The sequence below is a fragment of the Achroia grisella genome, unplaced genomic scaffold (assembly GCF_030625045.1).
Source record: "Achroia grisella isolate CSIRO2021 unplaced genomic scaffold, CSIRO_AGI_Agris_v1 utg906, whole genome shotgun sequence".
Lineage (NCBI taxonomy): Eukaryota > Metazoa > Arthropoda > Insecta > Lepidoptera > Pyralidae > Achroia > Achroia grisella.
In genome coordinates, this window is record NW_026713064.1 from 1,783,884 (window position 1) to 1,809,677 (window position 25,794).

The 25,794-nt window shown below is 31.0% G+C and overlaps 2 protein-coding genes and 1 long non-coding RNA gene across 3 annotated transcripts in view; 2 read left to right on the forward strand and 1 right to left on the reverse strand.

The window, feature by feature from the left end:
* LOC131853861 (thrombospondin type-1 domain-containing protein 4-like) overlaps positions 1 to 25,794 on the forward strand; it is a 116,790-nt gene that overhangs the window by 50,071 nt on the left and 40,925 nt on the right. The window contains exons 4-7 of the mRNA XM_059204931.1: positions 533 to 675; positions 10,104 to 10,242; positions 10,981 to 11,083; positions 11,584 to 11,714. Coding sequence (XP_059060914.1) covers positions 533 to 675; positions 10,104 to 10,242; positions 10,981 to 11,083; positions 11,584 to 11,714 — 516 coding nt within the window. The remainder of the gene's footprint in view (positions 1 to 532; positions 676 to 10,103; positions 10,243 to 10,980; positions 11,084 to 11,583; positions 11,715 to 25,794) is intronic.
* Positions 1 to 25,794, forward strand: part of LOC131853863 (proteasome subunit alpha type-4) — a 182,936-nt gene that overhangs the window by 27,590 nt on the left and 129,552 nt on the right. The gene's annotated exons all lie outside the window — the stretch shown is intronic.
* Positions 586 to 24,349, reverse strand: LOC131853867 (uncharacterized). Its single transcript, XR_009358010.1, has 3 exons — positions 24,162 to 24,349; positions 23,907 to 23,978; positions 586 to 668 (listed from the first exon to the last, which is right to left on the reverse strand). It is a non-coding gene; the product is annotated as an uncharacterized LOC131853867 (long non-coding RNA).

The following is a 25,794-nucleotide window of genomic DNA, read 5'->3' on the forward strand; positions in this document are numbered from 1 at the left end:
TATTTGATCGACCGCCAACAACTGGGCATATTGGCTATACTTATTGATACTTACGCATTGTACTACATATGTATATGTGTATATATGTATAAACTCCACTACCGCTGAAGCCATATATGCTCTATCAGTAAGATAGCACATAATTGCAGCTGATATTTTGCGACATCTACCATCTTCATTATCCTTTTTTGTTTTACTAACGATTGCTTTTATATTATTTAATATTTTTTGTTCTCGTATTAAGTGAATTATGGTGCTTCTTAGAGCTCGAAAATTACGGATTAAGGGAGCATGAGACGTTAGTTATCCAGAATCGTAATGCAGGGTACTACAGTCCATTGTGGTTAGTGGTATATATGGACGATGGTATTATTTTTATATCGCTGTTTTTATGTCAGATTAAAATTTATACATATAAACCGTTGTTACTGTTTTTTATTATTATTATATAGTTGTAGTTTTCCCGCTCCAGTAACAATTGTTGCTATATATGTACATTCAAGGTAATAAATTGTTTTTATATTAAATTCAGGTGCCTCGAACGACGCAAGCGGTACGAACGAATATAACAATGTTCGCATGGAGCTCGTGGGGATCCTGGAGTCCTTGCTCCAGAAGTTGCGGTGGCGGAGTAGCAGTCCAGGAACGTCAGTGCTTACCAAGAGATCCTGCAAGGTACGTTTAAAAGGAAACTATTATTTTACTGTATTGATAACATTTCACCCGCCAGGTAGCCTGCTCTGGTTATAGTGTTTAGTAAAATTACAGGATAAGAAGTATGACATCTTAGTCCTCGGGAATGCCAGTGCATGAGTGATATAGCGGGTGTCATATGATAACATGATGTCCGTATATATTAATTATAATTATTACGGCGATAATTGCCGCTTACTATCAGGCGGGACGTCAGCTTATATTTACCACTCTTTTCTTTATAAGGTGTATTTCGATTTGAATGCATAATGAAATATGGTAAAATTCAGAGTACGATAAAATTATATGATACAGAAGAATAGTAAGGTATGAGAAGTACTAAGGGTATAACATGATAAATGCAAATATATTTGTGACGGTGTGCCATTTGAAATACGTAAAAAGTTATTTGTATTCCATTATTAAAATATCATACATTCAACAGTACATTCTCATCACAACACAGTATCAGTTTCATTTTCCCACGGACATAAATGCATACTCTATAAAACAAATGCGTCTGTTCAGCACAAAGCAATACAGTATAATATGTTATGCCACATTTATCTAATCGATGTAAATGAGAGTGCAGTTCCTTGAAGATGACGCGATATAAATCGCACGCGACCAACGACGCTGCGACACTAATTGCCCTACTATTGCGACCAGATGGGCTTCCGTTAATTTGTCGCAAATATGTATATAGATAGGCCTGCGCGGTAAGGCTATTTAATAATTGTCTAACATTAATATTACTAGTGGTAACCACACGCTTGTTACAAGCATTAATTTTCAGTTTTCAAGAACTGTCAAGAAATTACATTGTTATTCTATAAATATTGAATAATAAGAAAATGTACAAAGTAGTTGATCTTATGTACTTACATATATATGTTTCGCATATATATGTACACCTTTGTAAATATATATTTAAAACATATATATGGAAGTACCACATCACACACATATATGTGTTCTTTATTATTCTTATAGATTTTTTTAATAATATTTCTAGACAAACGCGCCAGCGCTATCGACAGCGCCATCCAGTCTTAAATTAAACAGATTATGGGTACTAGATAACTGATACAAATTTATATAAGAAGAAAACACTCAGGCTGATACAAACAATTGTACCTATTCATAAATTCAAATGTGTGTGCAGTGTGACGAATCGAACCCGCGACCATCGGATGTAAGCCGATGTGCTAAACCGCTAGACCACCGAGGCCGTCAATAGATATTATAAAACTTAATGATAATTTTGGCAACTTGCTATTTTTTATTCTGTGGTGGAGTATTGTTTCGCGAGCATACATGTCAATTTAGCGAGCATTCATATTTGGTTGTGGGTATAATATGGGTTGTTTACTGGGGATTCTTATGACCTGGGTATTGCAGATTTATCATTATTATATTTACCTCATATTGTATATAATACTCAATCGCTCTTTGCATAAAATAAAGCCTATGTATTAAAAGTATCCTTTTGTTTGTATATATGTAGGTGAAAAGTTCCTGCAATTCCGTACTCTATTTTCTACGTAATGCGTTCACATATACTTGGCAAATTAATTAAATTATAGAAAGTGTTGGTTTGGCTTCTGTTTCTTTAATAGACAACAACAACAACAACAACGACAACCTTATTTCTCCTTTTTTTCAATATCTAAAATATACGAACAATAGCCTGTTACAATTTTATTATATGTATAGATAGATGTCATTAAAACGTGTTTGGAACAGATTATTCATTCACTTTCATTGGAATCGTATCCACCTACATCCTATGTAGTAGTATTTCTTATCAATAAAATGGACAGTGAAGTCATTACCACGATATTATACAATCAGAACACGATCTAAAAAGTCCTATATTAGCCAATAACATTTAGAAAACCGATAACAATCGTGATAAAATTGAAATAAGCACCTCACTATTCTAATTTCTCGACAATTTAAAAACCAAATTCGTGTTTGACACGGGAAAACAAACAAGCAAACACGTGAGGAAGATTAATGAACGTGTTTCTGTATTTTTTGTTTCGTCTATTGTTCGTGCGGTATTGTCTTAATTGTTTCATTATAGGGCCATATATACGAGCTATTAAGATAAGAAGCCTTGTCCTTCGGATTCATATATCGTCAACCTTTTATCAGTTCAAAATAGCTTAAATTATAATTAAAAATTACTATGTGTCTACGACTTATTAATAAATAATAGAATCATGTGTTAGTATTTAAAATGTTTTTATTTGCGTAATAATAAGAAAATTTAAACCTAAAGAAGTTTTATAATAAAACAGTACTTATTCATGTCAGTAGGTACATAAAAAAAATACTCGCAATATTTTGTAAATAAAGTTATATTAGCAGTTATAAAAGTTTAGCACGATAAAATGTTTAGTAGCCCTGAGCTCGCGCAGACAGGCGCGGGCGCACCATTGATCATAGATCACAATGATATCTAATGATACGGCACGTGATCGATAAAGGGACGGCTTGCCCACCGCAGGAGAACTTTCGATCAGAAGAACTATACTTGGAAACCTTCGATCAATTGAGACGTAAAAGTACGTTGTTGTTCCTATTTATAACATCTTGATATTGTCCAGTTCAGTACTTCAGTACTCGAAAAAGAGTAGAGAGATCACAGATAATTTTTATATGATAACTTTAACATTAAATTCAATTTTTTTTATATACTTAGTGAATAGAATCATGGCAATACTAGCTGTTTACTGCGATTTCGTATAAGAACGACAGGATCACCCAATATCAATTCCGTAGATAATTCTGACCAAACCACATTTAGAAAGTGCATAATGTTTCTATATATTGTTCTTACAACATATGTATACAGAAATAAGCTATAAACAATTTTAGGCACTTAGTTAAGTAATATTAGGGACTAGTGCACAATGAGAGAATAAGCATGTAGTCAGTTAGCTTATTGTAGCGAGAACACAAATTAACCACTACGTTTACTATGGGATAACCGTGTGGAGGTCGACCTGATTTAGTAGGTATATTACGAGTAATAGGGCAGTAGTCCACACTACTACTAGTGCTATTACACAGAAAGACCCTTCTCCCTAATTCTATATTCTGTAGACGGCGAAATAATCACCTCATTGTGAGCATTAAAAAAGAAATAAAATAAAAAGTAAAAATAGTCAATAATAATCCGAGATGACGAAATCTTCAAAAGTAAAGACAGTTAGTTACCTTCACTGATTGGACATGAGAATATCATGGGCTCATTCACCACAATCGTTACATAGTTCCATTACAATCCAATGCACCAACTTTCATATTTTCCTATGTCGATATATAATTTACAATGAAACTAACAAAACTCTATTTAATGCAGTCTTCATTTAGAAATATCATCCTAAATAAATATATGTAAAGGATTAGATATAATAACATACAGATGTGACGTGTAAGTAGGTATATCAAAATAAGAATAACAGCGCAAAATAATAAAAACTTTCATAATATTGTATACAATAGTCGCCATACAAAGATTTATAAAGCAAAATTGAAAGAGTGAGTTGGTACTGTACCCACGGACGATTGAGATATACACGAAAAACTATGAGGGTTTAGAAGAGTGCTAACAATCAATAGTACAGACCAAGAAATTATACATTTTAGTCAGACCCTCTGGTGTCCTAGGATTTTAAAGTTTTGGGCAATATCATCAATAAACGTAAGAATTAACTAAACAAACTAAACTCAATAAAATTTGTAAGTCTATCTCTTACATGTTATTGTTTTAACTTTTTCTTTATTTACCCTGGGATTACGTTTCCTCAAGAAACAGTTAATAATCCCTAAATATTGATTGTTTCCGTCTAATGTACGTTTACAGACCGATTTCGCCACGAGTCAAAGGCTAAATACATCAAACTGACCCCGTACGCCCTTTTTGCGTTCAACATGTCGAATTAAGGTAATATTGAAAGTTCCGACATATAGGTACAGTCACAAACAAAATATTCTACATATTTACAAAAACTAATTGGTCTAATATAATATACTATGTATTAAGTATAAGCCACAAGCCACAAGAAACCGACCTCAATCATACTGTTAAGTATAACAAAAAAAAAACTGGTTAAATATTGATCAAACTATATTTATATGTTTTCTTATCGTACTAAAAAGTTCTAATATTAATAGAAAGAAAGTTTTTGCCTCCAATTAATTCACTATTTATTTAATTTTTCTTCAAGTGTGAATGAAAGACGACTGAATCATAATTAGTGAAGGTATACAACGTAATTACACACCAAATGCAGTTGTATTGAAACAACCAGAAGATGTTTTAGACTGCGGCTTATTAGTCTGTAAAAGTCTGAGTTGTTGCAACAAGTGATTTTTAACAGCAATTCTGATTGACGCACAATAATTCGAGACCCTTTCGCTAATAGTCGATTGTTATCGATTTGTTTACATGATTATCGAGTTCTCGGCTCGTGTGAACTAAACACAAGTGCCGAGTCAGCGTGCATCATTACAAATCGAAAGTAGAATGCCATGTTAACAAACGGGCAACTCAGATTGCACATTCCATAATGAGATTGACAACGAAATGCTGTGAGTACAGTCATAAACATAAAAACCCGTACACAAACAATGAAATATAATTTATATATAATACCGTCCCACAATGAAAACCGGCAGATATAAGGAATATCAAGGAGTAAGTGCTGAAAAAATCAATTTAGAATTATCGAACTAAAACTCTAAAGTCACAGTCAATTAATTTAGAATTTAAAGTCAATTTGATATTTAATTTTTATGCACGTTAAATATTTTAAACACTATCCCTACCGTGTACTTCAGCGTAATACTTCAGTTGAGAAGAAGTATGTTTTTTTTATTTTTGTCTATAACGTCTTTTAAAAAACAGTTATTTTTATCAAGCTATTGTTGTTTCAGGTCGTATTTAATTTTAATCATTTAAATTATAAAATCTTTTACCCTTTACTATAATAACGTCATTATTATTGCTTATTATTTCAAACATGTCTAATAACTAACAAATTATTTTCAATTTGTTGCAACAGTAATATAACGAGCAAATAATATGTTTCCTATATAATTTTACGATTACTGAAATGAAATTTAATGATACTTTAATTTTGTACTATAATTCGTGTTCCTTCCAAAACAAAGTTACATCAGCAATTGTGTCACTAATTTCCAAGTAAATCTTTTTGTTAGACACATAACTAAAAGTACAATGCTGCTAATTTAATTTAGAATCTTCACATTTCTAAAAATAATTATAAAGTCTAAGTAGACTAATTCTTTTAAAGAAACAACCTAAATTCTATTTTAATTGTATGTATGTATAACTTAAATTTTTACATTTATTTCAGTATTTTAATAAAATCCCTATTACTATTTATTATTATAGTTCTTAAAATAATTTACAATTAATTTTTATTATTTAATTGTTTATATCTACAGTCATATTGTTAATGAGAAATTGTATCTATCTGTTTGTTACCTTTCTCGATTATTGCATTATATTACTAATATTTGTAAAAAAACTGATGAATTCACACGTACCACCTAGTTATATATATGGATAAGCCATATTTTGGAATATTACTAAATCGGTGCATTGCATGAAACCACTTATGGGCACAAGAAATATTTTCATTTCAACTGCATAAATGTATGATGTAACTGTTAATGAAAAATCAGAATCCCTGCGAGAATGTGTAACTCATTTGGGATTAAGTACAGGGAACAATGACAGAACAATGTGTATCATCATCGAGAGAGTATCAATATCGAAAGCAATTATTTGTAGGCGTATTATAAGGCGCTGTAATAGTGATTTCATAATTTTAATTACTAGACAAAAGTTGAGTGTGGCGCCCTGCCGCGGCCTCTCTATGAACTAATGATGTACTGAAACAATGCTGTTTCATTATACGAGTATAGACTAGATTCACTCATCCATACCTTTATGGACATACCTACATAACTATAGACAAAGTACGTATTCTGCTGCGTAGTGTACAGCCACAGTAAATTGATAAACAAGTCGAAACTTTGATTAAGATTTGTTCAGCATTTTAATATTAAAAGGTATCAAATAGACGGACAGACAGATAAACTTTCGTATTTATAATGTTAGTAGGAAATGGAAATATAGATTTGAGAGCTGCTGTCTTATCGTTGGTATTCACCTACCTTTAATTTTGGGATCATAGCCATGGCTGAGACCCTGGAAGATCTTAGCAAAATGCTTCGAGACCTCAATAGACTCTCACAAGGAGTAGGTCTTAAGATGAACATGGACAAGACGAAAATCATATCAAACCCCCATGTCGTACCTGCTCCCGTAAAAATCGGAAATTTTACACTCGAAATTGTTGATCACTACGTATACTTAGGACAAGCTAACCAGTTAGGTAGGTCCAATTTCGAGAAAGAGGTCAATCGTCGAATCCAACTCGGATGGGCAGCGATCAGGAAGCTCCGATATATCTTTTCGTCCAAATTTCCGCAGTGTCTCAAGACGAAGATTTACGACCAATGTGTGTTGCCAGTAATGACTTACGGCACAAAGACGTGGTCGCTAACTATGGGCCTCATGAACAAGCTCAGAGTCACTCAGAGGGCAATGGAGAGGGCTATGCTCGGAGTTTCTCTGCGTGATCGAATCAGAAATGAGGAGATCCGCAGAAGACCCAGAGTGACCGCCATAGCCCGAAGAATTGCGACTCTGAAGTGGCAATGGGCAAGGCACATAGCTCGTAGGACAGATGACCGTTGGGGCAATAAAGTCCTCGAGTGGCGACCACGGACTGGAAGACACAGCGTGGGAAGGCCTCCAGCACGGTGGACCGATGATTTGGTCAAGATCGCTGGAAGGCATTGGATGCGAGCAGCGCAGGACCGATCGTTGTGGAGATTTTTGGGGGACTAAACACAACACAACGATCGGTCTATGTCCAGCAGTGGACGTCTTCCAGGCTGGGATAATGATGATGAATTTTGGATTTTTTTTAATTATCCATATGTAGTATATTTAAAATATATTATCTTAAATCCATACAACTTTTTCGAATACCTTTCGCGATTTTCACAAAACTATTAATTTTAAATAAGAAAGCATCGATGACACTACTATCTAACTATAAATACTGTGAAATAAATATAAACTACACGAAGCTATGAGATGAAATGTGTTGTAAAATGTATATAACATTCGGCTAGGCTCATATAAATCGATAGTCTTAGTTCAATATGGGGCAATGAATGGTTGAAATTATGCCGAAGCCATAATTGAATCAATCAAATTGATACGCGTACTTCGAAAAAGGCGCATCATATATTTACTTCATTTACTAATTGTAGAATTTGTATGGGTTTAATAATATATTTTTAGGAATACCAACGATAAGAGTGCATCTTAGATCTATACTTCCATTCTCTACTAATATTATAAATACGGAAGTTTATCCTGTCCTGTCCATGTACCTTTCAAAATTAAAAAGCTAAAACATTAATAAGTATATTTTGCGTAAATAGAGATTATATTACGAGGACTGAAATAGTGTATATTTTATCGTAAATAGCTGAGAAGTCGCGGGTAACAATTATCTTATGTATGTACCTATAAATTAACAATAATATTATAATTATATTATTTTATATAAATTATCTTCTATACAAACAACAATGAATTGCGGAATGTATGAAGTGCATAACTTAAGAAAAATAGTATTGAAGCAAATGGATGTAGCATGCTTGCCTAGTTGATTATTGTTCTTTATTGTGCTTGTAATGATTATGCCAAGAAATCAGTACGTATATATACAGAAATAAAAAAAAATAGAGAAAAATTCTCATATAAAATATATTAATAGTATTGATAGAATAACAGTTAGTTGTTCAATTTCTAACATTGTTTTAGCTATTACATGTTTTCGTACCATACTGTAATGTAATGGATATGCTCCCTTTAGTTAGGTATGAATAAATGAGCACAATCTTAGATATTGTAAATATACTATGGTAATATTTTTAACCCATAAAGAGAGGTGTTATAACTTTGACATTTATATGTGAGTCCTCTGAGTCTGTCTGTGCCATCGTAGCTACTAAACACACGGACCGATTTTAAAGCTATGATATTGATATGGTTCTTAGCTATAATTTTAAGTTGTTTCAAAGACTTTAAGTAAGCTACGGATCAGTGAGAAATTTAAATGCACGACACGTGTGAATGTACTAAGTTATAAACGCAAGAGGTCACAGCACAATGTGCTCATAACCCGGAACATCAAGAGCCAATCAGTCGGTCCTACCGTTCAGATGAATGCACTGGTGGCAGTGAAATCAGACATGTAACCGCATCCCCGCATATGCAGCGGTGTGTTCTCAATGAGTTATTATTGTGGGAACTATGGTAGTACAAGACTCAGTTAATTTTCTATTAAATATGGAAATATATTGAACACCTTAGACACAAATTGTAGGCCTAAGTAGACGTATTTATGATAATGTGCGTAGTGAAGTTTATTGTCGACTCTATCTCTCTCTTTAGACATTAACGTTTGAACTTCATACTTAAAATCCAATACAATCATACATATGAGATATTTACAATGCAAAACAAATAGTCTAGCCTCTGTCCCGTATGTAAAGATGAAATATTATTATCATATTGAGATTTACAATTTAGGATATGTCTAATTAAAATTTATCGAATTAGGTGTTCTTTTATGAAAGTCCACCACAGTACGTTAAACAAAATAATATAAATTCCTTAGATTTATATTATTTTGTTTAATTACGATACCATTATCAAGTGTAAAAGCACAATGTCGTAGTCGCCGAACGGCAATAAATACTAAACTACCAAGTTACATCCGAACTCCATTCATTGCCTGATGATGCCTCATTCAGAGGCGAAAACATATATCTCAATATGCTTTTAGATCCAATAATTTGATCACTAATAGAGAAGATCATAACGCTTTGTTGTAGTTTTAGTTTATTTGTGTAGAGGTAAAATGAAAACTATAGAAGAAGACTTAGACTACGGAGATATATTGGGAAAACTATTGATAAGAACAGATTAAAGTATATAAAAGAATGTACAATCAAAGAACTATAAATTTAAGAATAAATATAGAATAAAAAATACTTTTCAGATTAGGCAGATACAACAGCTTTCAATAGCAGTGGTCAGGTTTCCGCACTGAATATTTATGAATTCACACATGCTAATGGCAGCGGAAATAATATAAATCCATTATGTAACTATTTTTCAATGGCATTTATTGAACGAATTGCTTTACAATTGTGCTATTTTAATGTATATATTTTTTTTAACATTTTTATATCAAAATTATGTATTATTTCTGTTACAGACTGCGTCGTAGCAGAAAGAGAAGGAAATTATCAAAGAGCACAGAACGAACGAGAAGAGAGCAGACTGTGTCAGTGATGGCCAGTCCAGACCCAGACTGTCCTGGGCTTGGGCGGCGTTATCACGAATGTAACACTGCGGTAAACATTAATTACAGTATTAAATAATCATTAATTATTAAGTATAGAATGCAGTAGAATAATGATAGTGGTTATTAAACATTTTTGAAAACTACTTTTTACACATTATCGAAAAAGATAAGTAAATAAATAATCGCTTTATATAAAATGGTACTTAACCGTCAGTTAATGATATAATAATGATTTTATCATCTTTATTGCTTATAAGAAAAGATATAAGAAAAGTACTGATGTACTGAAATCTCAAAAACAAGGTCTCTGCTAGCTTAGGCGACAACCATTTTCTAATGAGTTAATCCTTTCAAAAAATCTTAGTCCAAACATCTTTTCAATTGTCTTTAAAATGTCAAAGTATATAACGTATATAATAATATTTTCACCTGTTACCCACTCACTAATAGCTGTGCCACACTGTTAACTTGACTGGTAGAGATCTCTTTTAGAGATAAGTCCACTTTTGCCCACAAATATATAATTAAGTGAGTGCAATAAAGAATATATAAATGTTTTTTAATATATTGGCTAATTACGAAAACATTTTAAATGTTCCATTTAAATTGTAATAGTTTATCTTTTATAGTTCTACTACCAAAAAAATGCTAATATTGAATTCGCTTTTTTTATACAATTATGGAAATTTTATTTTTATCGTCCATCCCTATCTGTAAATTAGGCTTAAGATACCTAACTTCTTCTTCTAATAATTTATTTTATGTCAAAAATGTTGTTTTATTACAGCCTTGTGCGGGTCCTCCGCGTGATTCCCGGGCCGTGCAGTGCGCGGTGTATGACCGCAGACCGTTTCGCGGCCGGTTCTATACGTGGGTGCCTTACGTTGATGGTAAGTGTTACTGATGATTCTTACTTATTAATTCGGAATCTAGTCTTGGCACTATTTAAACATTATTAAGAAATCCAATTATTCACTAAATGATTTTTTAAATGACAAAGGTGCATGGCAATAATTGTTAATGTACGGGATTTACAATTTAATGATAAACATAAATTATGTTATCTGTGACATAGACAACCAAATAAGCAAATAAAATAAAATTATTTAATGTAAAACAACTGTTGAGCCAGTTCTTATTCAGAACTGGAGTGTAGGGAAACAAAATATAAAATATTGTACGATTTAGCCTCTTATAAAGAATCACATGAGGCTAAAACGTACGTTTTACATGAACAAATTATTTAAATTTGAATTAGGTGGCTACCATGTTTTATGTGAAAAATATACTAAACAAGCTTTTTAACCTTTTGCTGCTATAAAAAATATTTCATTACTTTAAACTGAACTGCATCTGAATGTAGTATCTATATGATTTATTATCGTTTCAGGGAATGCACCATGCACCTTAAACTGCCGACCACGGGGACAACACTTCTATGCATCATTGGCACTCGTGGAAGACGGTACTCCCTGCACGAAACCTGGTTTCCGAGCCATATGCGTGCAAGGTACATGCAAGGTAAGTCAAATGTTAGTTAATACCTAATTACATTGTTATAAAGGAAGAAGTCACTAATTCCGTACACATATGTGAATTGTGAAAAAACATTCTTTAACAGCGTAAATATGCACGTATCTACTTAATAACGATATTCTTAAAAGTATCATATTAATGTAATAATTGTTACCAATGCGAGGATAATAAAAAACACTTATTACAGTTTTATTTCATTTTAATATACAGCGCCATCTATTGGCGAGTAGAAATATCGCGATAACTCGCTACCGAATTGTACTTAAGGTAGTGAAACTAAATTGTTTTAGTTACGTATTTTATTTGAATTAGATATCAACGTAATTAATATATATTGAAAATAAGAATACTCTTTGGAATAATAAATAACATTTTAAAAACATCTAAGTTGATACAAATAGGTGTTTACCTAGTGTAGATATTAATAGATATATATAAAACATTAATATAATAGACATATATAAAATTGATAGATAGTTATCTGTGTGACAGTAATCCCGTTTATAAAAATATGTGGGACTTTATTTCAATTTCTGTATACTTATAACTTGGTCTTTATTTTTTTTTTTACAATCACGCAATTAATTGTTGTTTATATTTGAAATGTCTTAATATAATACAGGTCTGTGTTTAAATGATTCCAATAAGTATTTATACATATATATGGGTGCTTTATTTATTATGAACTCGCCTTTGACTCGTTGAGACGGGATAACAAAGAAGTAGTTGGCTCAAACTGGACACTAGTAGCACACAACAGAGACAAATGGGTATATTTGCAGAAGGCCTTTATCCCATGTATGGTTCTTGCTGACAAGTAAATAAATAAATAGTTTAACAATACCGAATACATATAGTAAAAAATAAGTAATAAAAACTAACAAGTAGAGACAAAAAAATATGTAATTGTAATTTACTGACACTATAACTTTGTATAGAAGCAAGAAATAAAAAGGCTTTTTATTTTTATTTATTAATGTGTAAACCTATTTATAAGTTACTCGCTGATCACGCTACATATCTATGTAATAAATAGTCGATTTGTTTCCTAGACACTGTCGGAGTAATCCGCCTGAGGGACTGATCCATCACGGCTAACCTAGCTCATAATCTAACGTACTGGTCCTAACATAATAACACATAATATCCATTCACATAGAATTTATCAGTAGTCTACAATAAAAACATATTTATACGTTTTTATGTTTTATACATCTCAAAATTATACTTAAAGACTCGTAAATAAAATTCACATTACTTTCAATTTTCTTTTTTTTCGTACAGAAAATACCTAGTAAATTTTATTTGAATATAAAACCTGTTATATCTATATATATATATATATATATATATATATATATATATATATATATAATCCGGGCTTTACGAATTTATTTCTTAATTTGAAAGAAAACTGATAGATCACTGTAATTAAACAACCCCAATGAGTTCCTTGGGAATTTTATTGTTTATATAGTGATAATTACAACATGTAACACCATTAAAGTTACATAAAATAAATTTTACCGTCAATACAAAAAAATCTTACTTACTATGTTTCACTTTGATATAGGTAATATTATTATTCCGAAATAGTAATGCCCGAGTATACGGTCATGGCGTATTATGAAATATCCAGTGCTGTTCCATCAGGTAGTTTACCACTCTAATGTTGTATTAAAAATCTTTACTTTTTTAGAACACTATAGGTATATATTTTATTTTGGATGGAAACAACAATACTCAACACACTTATCGGTAGAAATTAGAAATCACGCTAAAGTTAACTCACTGAATCATAAATAGTACATTATTATTGTGAGATAGGACTTTTGCAGGCTGTCAAAATTACTTTACGCATTTTAAAGAACAGTATGACAATATTCTAATTATAAATGGATTGAAATGAAATATTCGTACTGAAAACTTTTAAATTTCACGCGCCAATCCATTGCGCCGTGCAATTACTTCTATGATTTGATCCTGCCATGCGTATTTTATTTTTTTAGTAAAAATAGAAGTTTAGAATTAAAAATTTAACTATTTGAGGCAGTTGCTCTTAAATCAATGTATATATAATTAATAATTAGTAATTCAAGTAAATATCTTTAGAGTTATTAAAAACTATATATACATTATATGTATATTGGGCAATAACAATAATATTATGCAAGTTTGAATTAAATAAAGTTTTATTGTAATCGAACAGGTATAGGCATATTTCCGATATCACGGACCACACTTGACCACGGCCGGCGGCTCTAACGGTCTGAGGGCAATGCTATTGTTCTGACAGTAATTGTTGTGGATTGCCCGCTGATCCAATGCACCAGAGTAATATGACCTTCCTCATTCCCTTTTCCGTAAAGATATACGGCACATCGGAGACAATATTGCAATAGGTGGCGGTACAGACAATTTGTTAGTATCTAAAATGCACAATGCATTACTGTGGCACGTTTCTATTTGGTTTTGTTTAGACTCATTGTGAGTCAGAATATAGTCTAATTCTAGATAAAAAATGAATAATTAAGATATGTTTGTTGCATTAATTATTATAAAATGTAGACTTAAATTTAACTAATTTGAATTTATGTCTTGAAAGTATAAATTTTCAACCAATTAAACTACCCATAATTTTTTCTTTGATTCTTTTCCTTACATTTACCTTTCTTGACATCTGATCCATTACTCAAATAAAACTTATAGAATGAAAATGAAGTCACATTAGTTTGCTCATTGTGAGCAATTCATAAATAATTATCCACAGCAATTTCTAGGGCATAACTATGAATGCGATTCGACTCTACATGTACTCATACAGTAGTATTATAATCAAATTCAAATTAAAAAATATTTTTATATTTCATGTAGAACATTTTAGCCGCGTATGAACGTAAAATTTTTGTTTTATAATATTTTCCCTACCGCACTACATAATATACAACCAATAACGGGATCAATAATTTAACTCTTTCACAATCTTTTCCCCCTGTAAACAATATTTAATAATTTTCTACTCAAGCTACTTTTACTTCACTGAAATTTAAAAATCGTGTTCACGCATATCGCTCATATTTTTAGAACACTTAGACGATGGCGTACTGACTTCTTCCACCTGATGTGAAACAATCTTGCAAAGTGGTGCCTGACGATCGTAACAATTATACTAAACGTCGATCAATCCGCGTTTTCGTAAATGTACCTCTTGTTTCTTGTTTCGTTTGCTTCAATGTATTGTCAGAATTTAAAAAACATGTAGCATACCACTTTACTTCCGCATGGTCACAAGATACAAACATTGGTATTCATGAATACGATCGTTTGTATATATGTATGGGATTTATATATTTTCTAGTTGCTTAGGACCCATAGTGTAATATAGCTTAGTTTGGGCACATATAAGACAATATTTATTGACTTAGGTACTTTTAGGTACACTATTTTATGTTGTTGTTGTACATATATCTGTGGATAATTATATTCATTGATAATATAATTAATAACACTTGCTTGTATTGTGTGCATACATTTATAGAGGAAGACTGTTAAATATTTCAATAAACACATGAAAAGTGTTTTCCAAATCATGTTTCCGATACGTTCCACAGACTATCAAAAGATTTGTAATCTGACAGATTTGACATCATCGATCAACTATTGAATGTTTATAGCCGCCTAAAAGTGCTTTGAGTCACTGCGTAAAGTGCCCTAAAGCCATTACACGATATCTACTACGAATAAGCAATCAAGATACAGTAATGCAAATAGGATTGACAGTAATCAAAGGGCTTGCTTGATCAAGTGCAATAAATCTTGTTTGTTAACTGTGACAATCACAGTGATGACGATATAGGTAAATATTCAAATTTAGAACTATACTTTAGTAATAGTGCCAACTTTAGTAGAAGTAATATTTTATTCACGCCATAAGTGAAAAGGCAAAGGTACAAAATCATACAGACTAATCGCCTTTAACAATTCTGAATTCATCAAGTGCAGTCAACATTCTCTTTAATTAATTATATTTTAGATTTATTTTTGAAGATGAAAATAATTTTGACATGTTTTATAATTCTCCAATGACGTATTGGTCGAAAGTTCCTTAATATAAAATAAAATAGAGCTGTAGTGAGAAGTTGTCTGCATAGGTACCTTAGTCTCACATATTTCAGGCGCCATGAGGTTTGCTTTGCAAGTTGTATTTAGGTTAAAGAATGAAGATATTGCAATGTAATTTCAGGATATTGAGGAATAAATAACATCTTAGTTCTCCGGAATGGCAACGTATGAATGGTATCACGGGTGTCACATAATAACATGATATCCATTGTGTTGTTCGTATATATATGATGGTTACTCCATTTCATCAGGTGAGCCATTAGTTTGATTGCCATTGTAATTACATAAAACATAGAATTACATGTAAAATTAATATTAAGTAATATGCGAAAGTTTAGTTTAATATAGCTTTATTATATTGTTTATAATCTTAATAATATTATAAACTCGAAAGTTTGTAAGTATGGATGTTTGTTACTCTTTCACGCAAAAACTACTGAACGAATTTTGATGACAATTTAAAGTAATAGCTTATTCATCGGAATAACACCTAGTTATATTTTTTATTAAAATTTAACGCGCGTGAATCCGCGGACACAGCTGGTACATAATAAAATTGATTGCGATAATATTGTATGGTATAAGAAAGTTCAGAATGCGCTACATACTATACATTCAACTTTCTTCGCCCAGCTGTAACTAAGATGGCTTATATATTAAATAGAAAAATTGAAGTCGGTATACCATGTAGACAACTATAGGATTCGACATCAGTGTTTTAATTCAAACTATTATTATTATTATATTGTGATCTAGTATTAACCCTACACCATCTACACAACACAAAGAAAAACTTTATGTGTCAATTTATATTTTTGACTGACTCTGTACTGAAAAATACACCGATATAAACAAAAAAAAAATGGACAATACATCGACAATTGAGAATCTCTGACTAACCATCTATTATTATTTATATATTACGTCCCACAACAACTCTGCTTGACTTGAAACTAGATGATACTATGTATGTATATTATCCAGGGTTATTATTATTATTATAAAATATTACAAGCTATTCAGCCTAAATAGTATAGATTTTTTTTAATTGATTGTATATGATTTTCTCACTCGATACATATTATTTGCAATATACATTATATGTGTGTTTTTTTTAAACTGTAAGTCACACTAAAGTAATATATACCTACTGACTTATTTGATGTTGTCATTATACGAGTAATAGACGATTGCTTAATAAAGAGCCTGCAGCTGTGTTTGCATAGAGCGGATAACACATTAATAGCACCATAATATGGCGACAAGTCAACGTTGTCTCTTAGTATGTACCTACTCCAAGTCTCGCTGTAACATTTCTATCGCTTGACATGCCACTTGTTGATGGCTGTTTGCATGTAATCTGCAATTACATATTCAAAATATGTTACAAGTTTTATAATTTAAATTAGGTACGATTCACCGTAATTTGTAAGTTTGACCATCCATTTATCCTTATAAACTTTCCCGTTTATATATACAATATATTAGAAGGATTCTAATCTAATGATTTGTCATTAAATTCAATCAGTAGATACATTTGTCTGATTATTAACTTCACTAGAAATATTTAATCAAACTTCCTTGAGGCCGTGAAAGTGTACCTGCCGGTACTTACAACTAACAACCTAATTAGATATACAGCGTACCTAGAAATCGTGTAAACAACAACTGCCGTATAATTTGTTAGATCGTCAAGCACCCAGATAAAAGTTGCTTCATCCATAATTGAAAGTGCCGCTACAAATTGCTATAAACCGCTACTTAATATCTGAGCCGTAAATGCAAAATGGGATAAGTTCGTTTATCACCATTTCACTTTTTGGTTTACAATTTAATAGTAATAACACAATAATAATACTATACATAGACCACAAGCCACAGAGGATTGTTAATAATTTGGTATGAGTTAGAGCTTTTTGCTTCAAAGTTAAAATTGAAATCATGACTGAAACTAACACAATATGATCCGCACATCATCTGTTATATTACATCGGAATTTCGGCTGTTCAAAATGGCCAATGACCTTATTCAACAGTTTGCTACAAATAACAGTAAGGTTTCTGAAATTACGCCCAATTAGACATTAAATTACAAAAATTTGAAGTGGTATATTTTACCTTATAGATATTGTAGATGCGGCTAGCACTTTATACTTTTTTAATAATTTATAACGCAATAATATTTTTTGTAATAAAATGTACTATATATATTACCACGCATTATAATATTTACAATAATGTTTATATTTTTAATAATTCATTAATATCCACTAACATATTTTGCCACACAGCTTCATCTTGTCGCAAATGTCGCAGATTATATTATGAGAAGGTATGCTAACATAGATAATAATTATTGTAAAACAATTGTTATATTTTAATAATATTGTATTCTACTCTATTGTAGTAATATTTTCAAATTTTCGTTACTTTTCAGTTTTTAACTTACATTGGTTTGTATTCGAAGTAGACATAAAATAAATTATCTGTTTAGTGCGGAACTACCCAGACCCTTGCCGCATTCACTTCATGTAAATTTCTATAACAAAGTGTAAACGGTTGATTGATTGACTGTTATTTTGTTGGAAGTGACGTATACTGCTTTAATAAACTATGTCCCGCACATATAAGATTTATCTAGAAATAAAACGATGTGTTGAATTAATAATTTATTTTCAGATTATCGTAATGTATCAAGTATTTCATAATAATGCGTGGGTATCCCCATCTCTCCTATTTAAGTCACCAAGCAGTTTCATTTGCAAGCTATGTTTTGGTGGAAGTGTAAAGATAAGTCAGTGAACATATATCACGAGGGTATGAGGCATCACATTTAAATCATCAGTATTGACAAGGTATGAGTGGTATCACGGGCATCTCATGATCGCATGATGTCCGTGGTGCTGTTCATACGTGACAGTCACTACTTACCATCAGGCGGGCTGTTAACTTATTTATCATTACAGAGACATTAAAAAAATTACCTAATTAAACCATTGATAGATGTTATGAAGTAGTGATTTGTATCCCTATTTTTATATACATAAATATTCTAAAGAATAGACGATTTTAGAATCAATTAAATGCCTAACGAAGCTCGGTCGTCCACGTACTAATGTCTAGACATATTGACGTATTAGCAATATGCATTTGGAGCAAGATATCCTTCAATTATTTACACAGTCGTTGTAATTCATTTTTATATTTGACCTACTTTAAATGTAAATAAAAATTATATACATTTCATATGCATAGGTAACAATAATTTCTTTTTCACCTGTATATAATAATAATAATACAATTCTTTACAATTCACACAGTGCTATCTAGTCTCAAGGCAAGTAAAGATTATGGTCTGAGTACTAGACATGTAATAGAAAATACCTAAATACTCTTTTGTAAGTACATACATAATATACATAGAAAATATATACAGCAATCCAAACATTCATATTCTTGATTATATATATTTGTATTGTGCGATGAAACGAATCCGCTACCATCGGAAGTAAAGCGATCTACTAAGTTGCATAGGTCACCATCATCATCTACTTCTTCCTTATCCCGTTTATTTGGGGTCGGCGTAATATGTTATTCTCTTCCATTCATCTCTGTTGGCAGTCATCTCGTTATTTCTTTTTCACCATATTATCTTTCACACAGCCCATCCATCTCTTAAAACTGCATAGGTCACTGAGGTATAAATAAGGTTTCGTACCTCAAAGATATATTTAAACGGAAATGACGCACGTACTAAGTCAATTCGGCCTTATACATTCATTAAGTATTTTACTATTGAAGATTTCTAAAATATGTAGATTACTTACTGGTGTGTATGAAATGTGATATTATAAATAATATAAATGATTAGATGATCCTTTTTTCTCACGGTCTGTTACAATTTCCATTACTAAAAAGCGTTCTATTTTGTTTATTAGTATCAGTAATATTATGAATGTTGTAGGTATGAGGCAGTAGCGGAAAATAGTACAGCCAACTCATTGTCTACATTACACAAACTTTGATATCAAATATTAATATTTATCATGAGCAATTACGAAGCGTAACTGACAATGTTTAATATTTCTGCAGTACACATTTCATGGATAATCTGTGTATTATATGCACAACATGACATAATGTAACATATTACATATTATGTCACTATAGAATTAACAAAGATATACCTAAATAAAGATACGAATAGTTCCACTGGAAAATATTAATTAAAATTAATTCGTAAGTGTTACACTGTAGATACATTTATACAGTACATTACCATAATAATGACTGCGTACTATTCAGCTCAAATTAAGTATAACTACTTGTATGAATAAATTAATATTATATCACTATAATAACATTCTGTAATTGATTTTAAACCTATATAAACGAATTAACGAAAAATGGCTATGTAGTTAATTTAAAGAAGCGAATGAATCCTTTACTCTTTAAACTATGTTTTCTATTGGTTTCTGGTATAACATAGAGTTAATAAATAAATATAATGCATGCATGTATGAACAAAATGTAACAACCTACTATGAAATAAATGCTATGATAGCAGGCCTAGATTTAAGGAATTGTCGTCTGTGTCAAGGCTACACTACGAGAAGCATGGAGATTTTATCTGCTTGCCAAGAAACACAGATAAAAATAACATTTACTAATTCTTATATCCTTAGTAATAAAGCTCAAAATAGTGAAACATTTACGAATATAGTACAAATTATTTCATTGAGCAAACATCACAATTTACAATGGTGATATTTTATGACAGGTCCGCAGACGGAGAGTTTATTTGTTATTAACTGGGAAATAACTTTTACCTAGATAACAAAGCAGAAGATGAAGGTAATGACAGCTGACTACAATGTATTAAAAGTGTACTAGACTATGTAGTTATTCAAGGATTTATGAAACTGAACGACTCATCTAAATTCAGGGTAAAATATACTCTATTGTAAAATATAATAACGATAACAATTGTATATGCAATTTATTATTATTAAATGACTAATAAAAATGGAAATCAAATCACCATCAGTGAGTAAAATATCCAAAAGATTCTCAGCGTTTACTTGTAATCATACTGATACTCTTACATAGAAAACAAAGTTTTAAATTTATGAACACTATTATTAATTTTTTTAATTCGGTTCAAATCAAAATCTATGTTGAATAATGCGTTACATCATGGATTAGATATGTTTCCTAAACAACAAATTCTTAGTGACTCACTCAGAAAAACAGATGTTCATGACTATACTCGTAAAAGATTCATTAAATCATAACCAAGCCTAATTATTAACTAACATTGAAAACAGTTACGTAATTCAGAAGTGAAAATTACCTATTTAGAAAAATAATTCGCTTTAAATATTTCCTTTGACAGTAATCTTGTTTCTATTTAATTATACATCTGCCAGCGTTAAAGGTATGGTAACGTACGCAGGCGGGGTACTAGTGAAACAATTTTAAAGTCAGCTTAGTTACCCCATGGTAGCAGATTTGTGTGGAGTTAACCACTATAGTTTTTTTTTCAGAGTATCGGGATGTACTCAATAAAAAAAATACAGTTTCTATAATGCGTGTTCCACAATGCTTGAAAGTCAACCTAATATGGTATGTTGTTGTGAGTGAGAGTTAACAATGCAACCACTAGTGGTTGCATTGTTTTTTTCTTCTTACCCTCTGTCGATAATATTAAAACAATAATAAATATGTTTCACCATTATCATTAAATTCACCATCGTCTGACTAATATGTGTCAGGTGTTATGAAAAGAGAATTTAACGTACCATCATCATAAACTGTGAGTTATAGATCTTTACTTTGAATTTTCCTTACTCTAACACCGATATATTTTACGATTGTGATCTAATATAATAACAAGGAATAATAAAACATTGTATTCTTACTACGACAACATTAAATGACGACACTATGGAATCCTTTCATACTCGTATATTTTATTACTGTTTATAGATTTATATCTAAATCATTTTAGTTAAATGATTTAGTTATAGAGCTAATTAACGAACTTTTAATATATATTTCATTTCATATACTAATATAAAAGTGAAAAAGTTGTTTGTGTATCTGTTTGTTACCGTTGCACAACTAAAGGGAAGGATTTAGTACTCATTTCCAAAAGGCTACTTTTTGGTGTAAAAAAGAAGATAGAAAAACGGTTGGAGGAAATAGTGACATCTACCAGGCTATCTTGTACCTCAAAAAAAAAGTATTTCTTCTTATCTTTTACTTGAGATCTCTTCAGAATGCTACAGATGCCTCTGCAAGTGCTGCGCTATATTGGTTGATGGTTGATTATTTGAAGCATTCCACAGTGGTATGTGAACTTATTCCAATTGCACACATCTAAAAATTATTCAATTTAATGTTGCCATCATCACATGTTTGTACGATATACGTCATTGCAACTTAAAATAAATCAGTTGGAGTGATCTTGACAAGATAAAGATGAATTAGATATAAATATAATATCACGAAAGTAAAAATATACTTTTGTGTAGCGGAGCGCACTGTTAGTCTCTACTCGTATATATTGCAAACAATTTAAGATACTATGTAGTTTTTTTCTGTCGGCTTAATACTAAACGTATTCCACTCTTTTCCTGGGTATATAAAAATATTATGCTTATTAATAAAGTATCAATATATAACATACGTATCAAATTCGAATCCATGTAGTAATTTTTGTGTGAAAGGATAACAAATATTTATCATATAACTCACAAGTCACTTGATTATTATTCTACTTTCCTAATGATTGGTAGAATCTAAAAATATGACTATTCAAAAGATATATAAGTTTATTTGAATGAAAGTTGTTTCCATCTTCAACTATTCATTTTTGTTGACTATACTAAATTAATATAAAATAAGACGTAATAAAATATAATTAGGAAGTCTTTCTTCAATTATATAGCATGAAAAAAATACAACATTGTAAAAAACACTGTTACGATGGTAATTGACCATTAACATTTATGGGCGTTATAACTAGACATTTTAATAAAAAGCAGCTTAATCGTACCTAATTTCCTATAATCTCTATTCTCGAAGCGCTATTATAAGAAAATTAGAGACTCGTGAACCATTTCACAAGTCTTTTTTTTTTATAATTTGGTACACAGGTGAATAAAAAATAGAATATAAAGTGATAGTTTGCAATTTTCGTTTATAGAAAACTATCACTTATAAAATGTATTCTTATTATAAATATTTATTTAAAGATTACTTTAATTAAATATTTAGCAATTACAAAGTGTACAATTATTTCAGAAATAGTACGTAATATTTAAAACTATTATATTATACTTTTGTAATTAACTAAAATAGGAGCCCTATTTTAATTAATTATAAAAGTATAAACATTGATTTTACACGGGAATTTATTTTACTTCTTTAATTTACACTAATAATGTCAATTGATAAAAATACTATAGAATTTTTAGCTTTGAAAAAATCTTTCGATCAATCATTTATTTTGTAATATATTATAACTAATGGACCGTAAAAAAGATTTTTTGTCCATAATTGGCCGAACTAACGGCCACATGTGTACCAATACAAACTCTATAAACATAATTTGCGATACAAAGTCATGCCTTCTATAGGGATTTAACAAACAACAACAATAGCTATCAATCATGACCTGTCTCAGAACATCTGAAGTTGGTCTATTGTGTCGTTTGTTGTAAATCTTCTTGGATACTGACACATCACTGCGAATATTTAAACACGGGCTTCAAAGTTTAGAATTTGTCTATTTTAACTAAATATCACATACTCGTACATCATGAGGAAAACTATTTCGTCTTAAAATCTATACCTAAAAGACTCAAAGTAATAATAATTTCAACTAATTAATGAAATACATTCATAATAATTTGATAAAATGAAGATTTCGAGGCCTTGGTGGTCTAGCGATTTAGCACACCGCCTTTGAAAATTACAACGGTCGGTACCGAGGTTCAAACCCCTAACGTTACCCTTAGGCTAAAATCGTATCCATTAGGCGATCACTGACCTTCAGCCGCTCCATAAATCCTTTTGCGAGTTTGGAGTGCCATCTGCACTCGCCCTCTATAGTCCGGTGAAGCTGAAGAAAAAAAGGTTATTAGTTACTAATAGGGTGGTTCAGCTTATACGCCATTTCATTTTTATAAATAAATGTTTTATATAGTAATAGTTATTCTATCTATACCTATCTATATATAACTATATAGATTATTTCTGTGCCAAATGTGACTAGTTAATAATTAATAGCAATCAGAATACTCACCTTTAATTCTTGTTTACTTTGTGCCGATATTGAAAATAACAAAAAACAACTCTGTAAGCATTAGATTATTACTATCGCAGATTTCTAATCTTTCCTTTAAGCAATAATTAACAAAATATATACCACTACCGTATAATAAATAATGCTTTATTCTGACCACAACACAGACTCGTTGACAAGGCAGAGTATCGCTCACCGAGAATGCTATTATCGTTCGCCAAGAATACAAAACAACAAACAGAACGACACCACTGTTTGTATAAAAGTAGTCATAAATTTATCAAGAATGCCAAGTATTTGTCGATTATCGCTTAACAGTTGGTCTTCAGAAATAACCATGCGAGCCAACTGAAATTTATTCTTGAAGAATGCTCCGCCCTTCAATGAGGTTTATGATTCAGTCTTGCGACATGTTTGTACAGGGCTTCTCCGCATGACTCTACCTGTACTATATTTAGTCTGTCGTATCTGAAATATTATCAAGGTAGATTTAGTACAAAGTACCTTCTATTTTATATACTAAACAGTTTCTCTTATAAGACATGTTATAGTCGAAGAGTGGGTTAAAGCATTGAAATCACAAGGTAATCGTACCTTACCACGCATGTCACACATTGATGCGATGTCCGTGATGCTATTCTTACTTCTTACTTACCATCAAGAGGGCCGTCAACTTGTTTACCATCCCAATTATGTACTAAAGAATCATAACAATATAAACTATGATTTGTGATATCAATCGCTCGATATAGTTGATACCTGAAGAGAAATATTAGGCATCAACGCAAATTGACAAAGTCGTTTCTATAGTCTATCGCGAATAAATGAAGTATAACTAGAATTACGAAATTTTTTATTTTAATTTTTGTATAACCTTGTTACCATCGATTATATTATACTGTGATCCTTGAAAATGTATATACAGATTAAGTGAAAAATGATTAACGTCTTATCGAACTTTGATTTCATTAACTTTGAGATAAGTTGCAACACATTATAAAAATTGGGGGCAACACGTCGACTGAAATATGTAGTGGATTATAAAAAAACAGTTTGTGACAGTTTCATAGGCCTATAATTTCGTGGTCTCCATAAAATACACATACAAGGTTATCATATAAAATCTTTGATTACATTTTTTAACTCTTTAGCTTTGTATTTAAGAGCTGTAATTCTTTGAAGATTCGTTATAATACATTAGTGAACTTTGGATGTTTAGCCAATTATTTGGGGCACAATTTCTTATTGTTATAGGAAGATCTATAAACAGATAAGTAAAATTTCCACCGCGTAATTTTTATAGTGTGACTGTACCCACTATGACCTGAACTATTTAAAATTTTAATAATTACGTCATCACTTAATTTAGATTTTACATTTCCAATTTTTTATTGTATTAGATAACATATTACTAAACATTTAAAATATTTCTTAAATTATGATCATATTTTAAAACAACACATAGGTAATTATTTATGACAGTTACACGATATTTATATTTATCTTCGCATATATCAAGTAATCTTTTTGCTAACGATCAGTTACCGCTCCATACTATTCTCTGATACTTATCTATAATTTGACAGCTGCCAATCTCCTCTCAATAATAGTATTTAGTAAGCATCGATCGCCC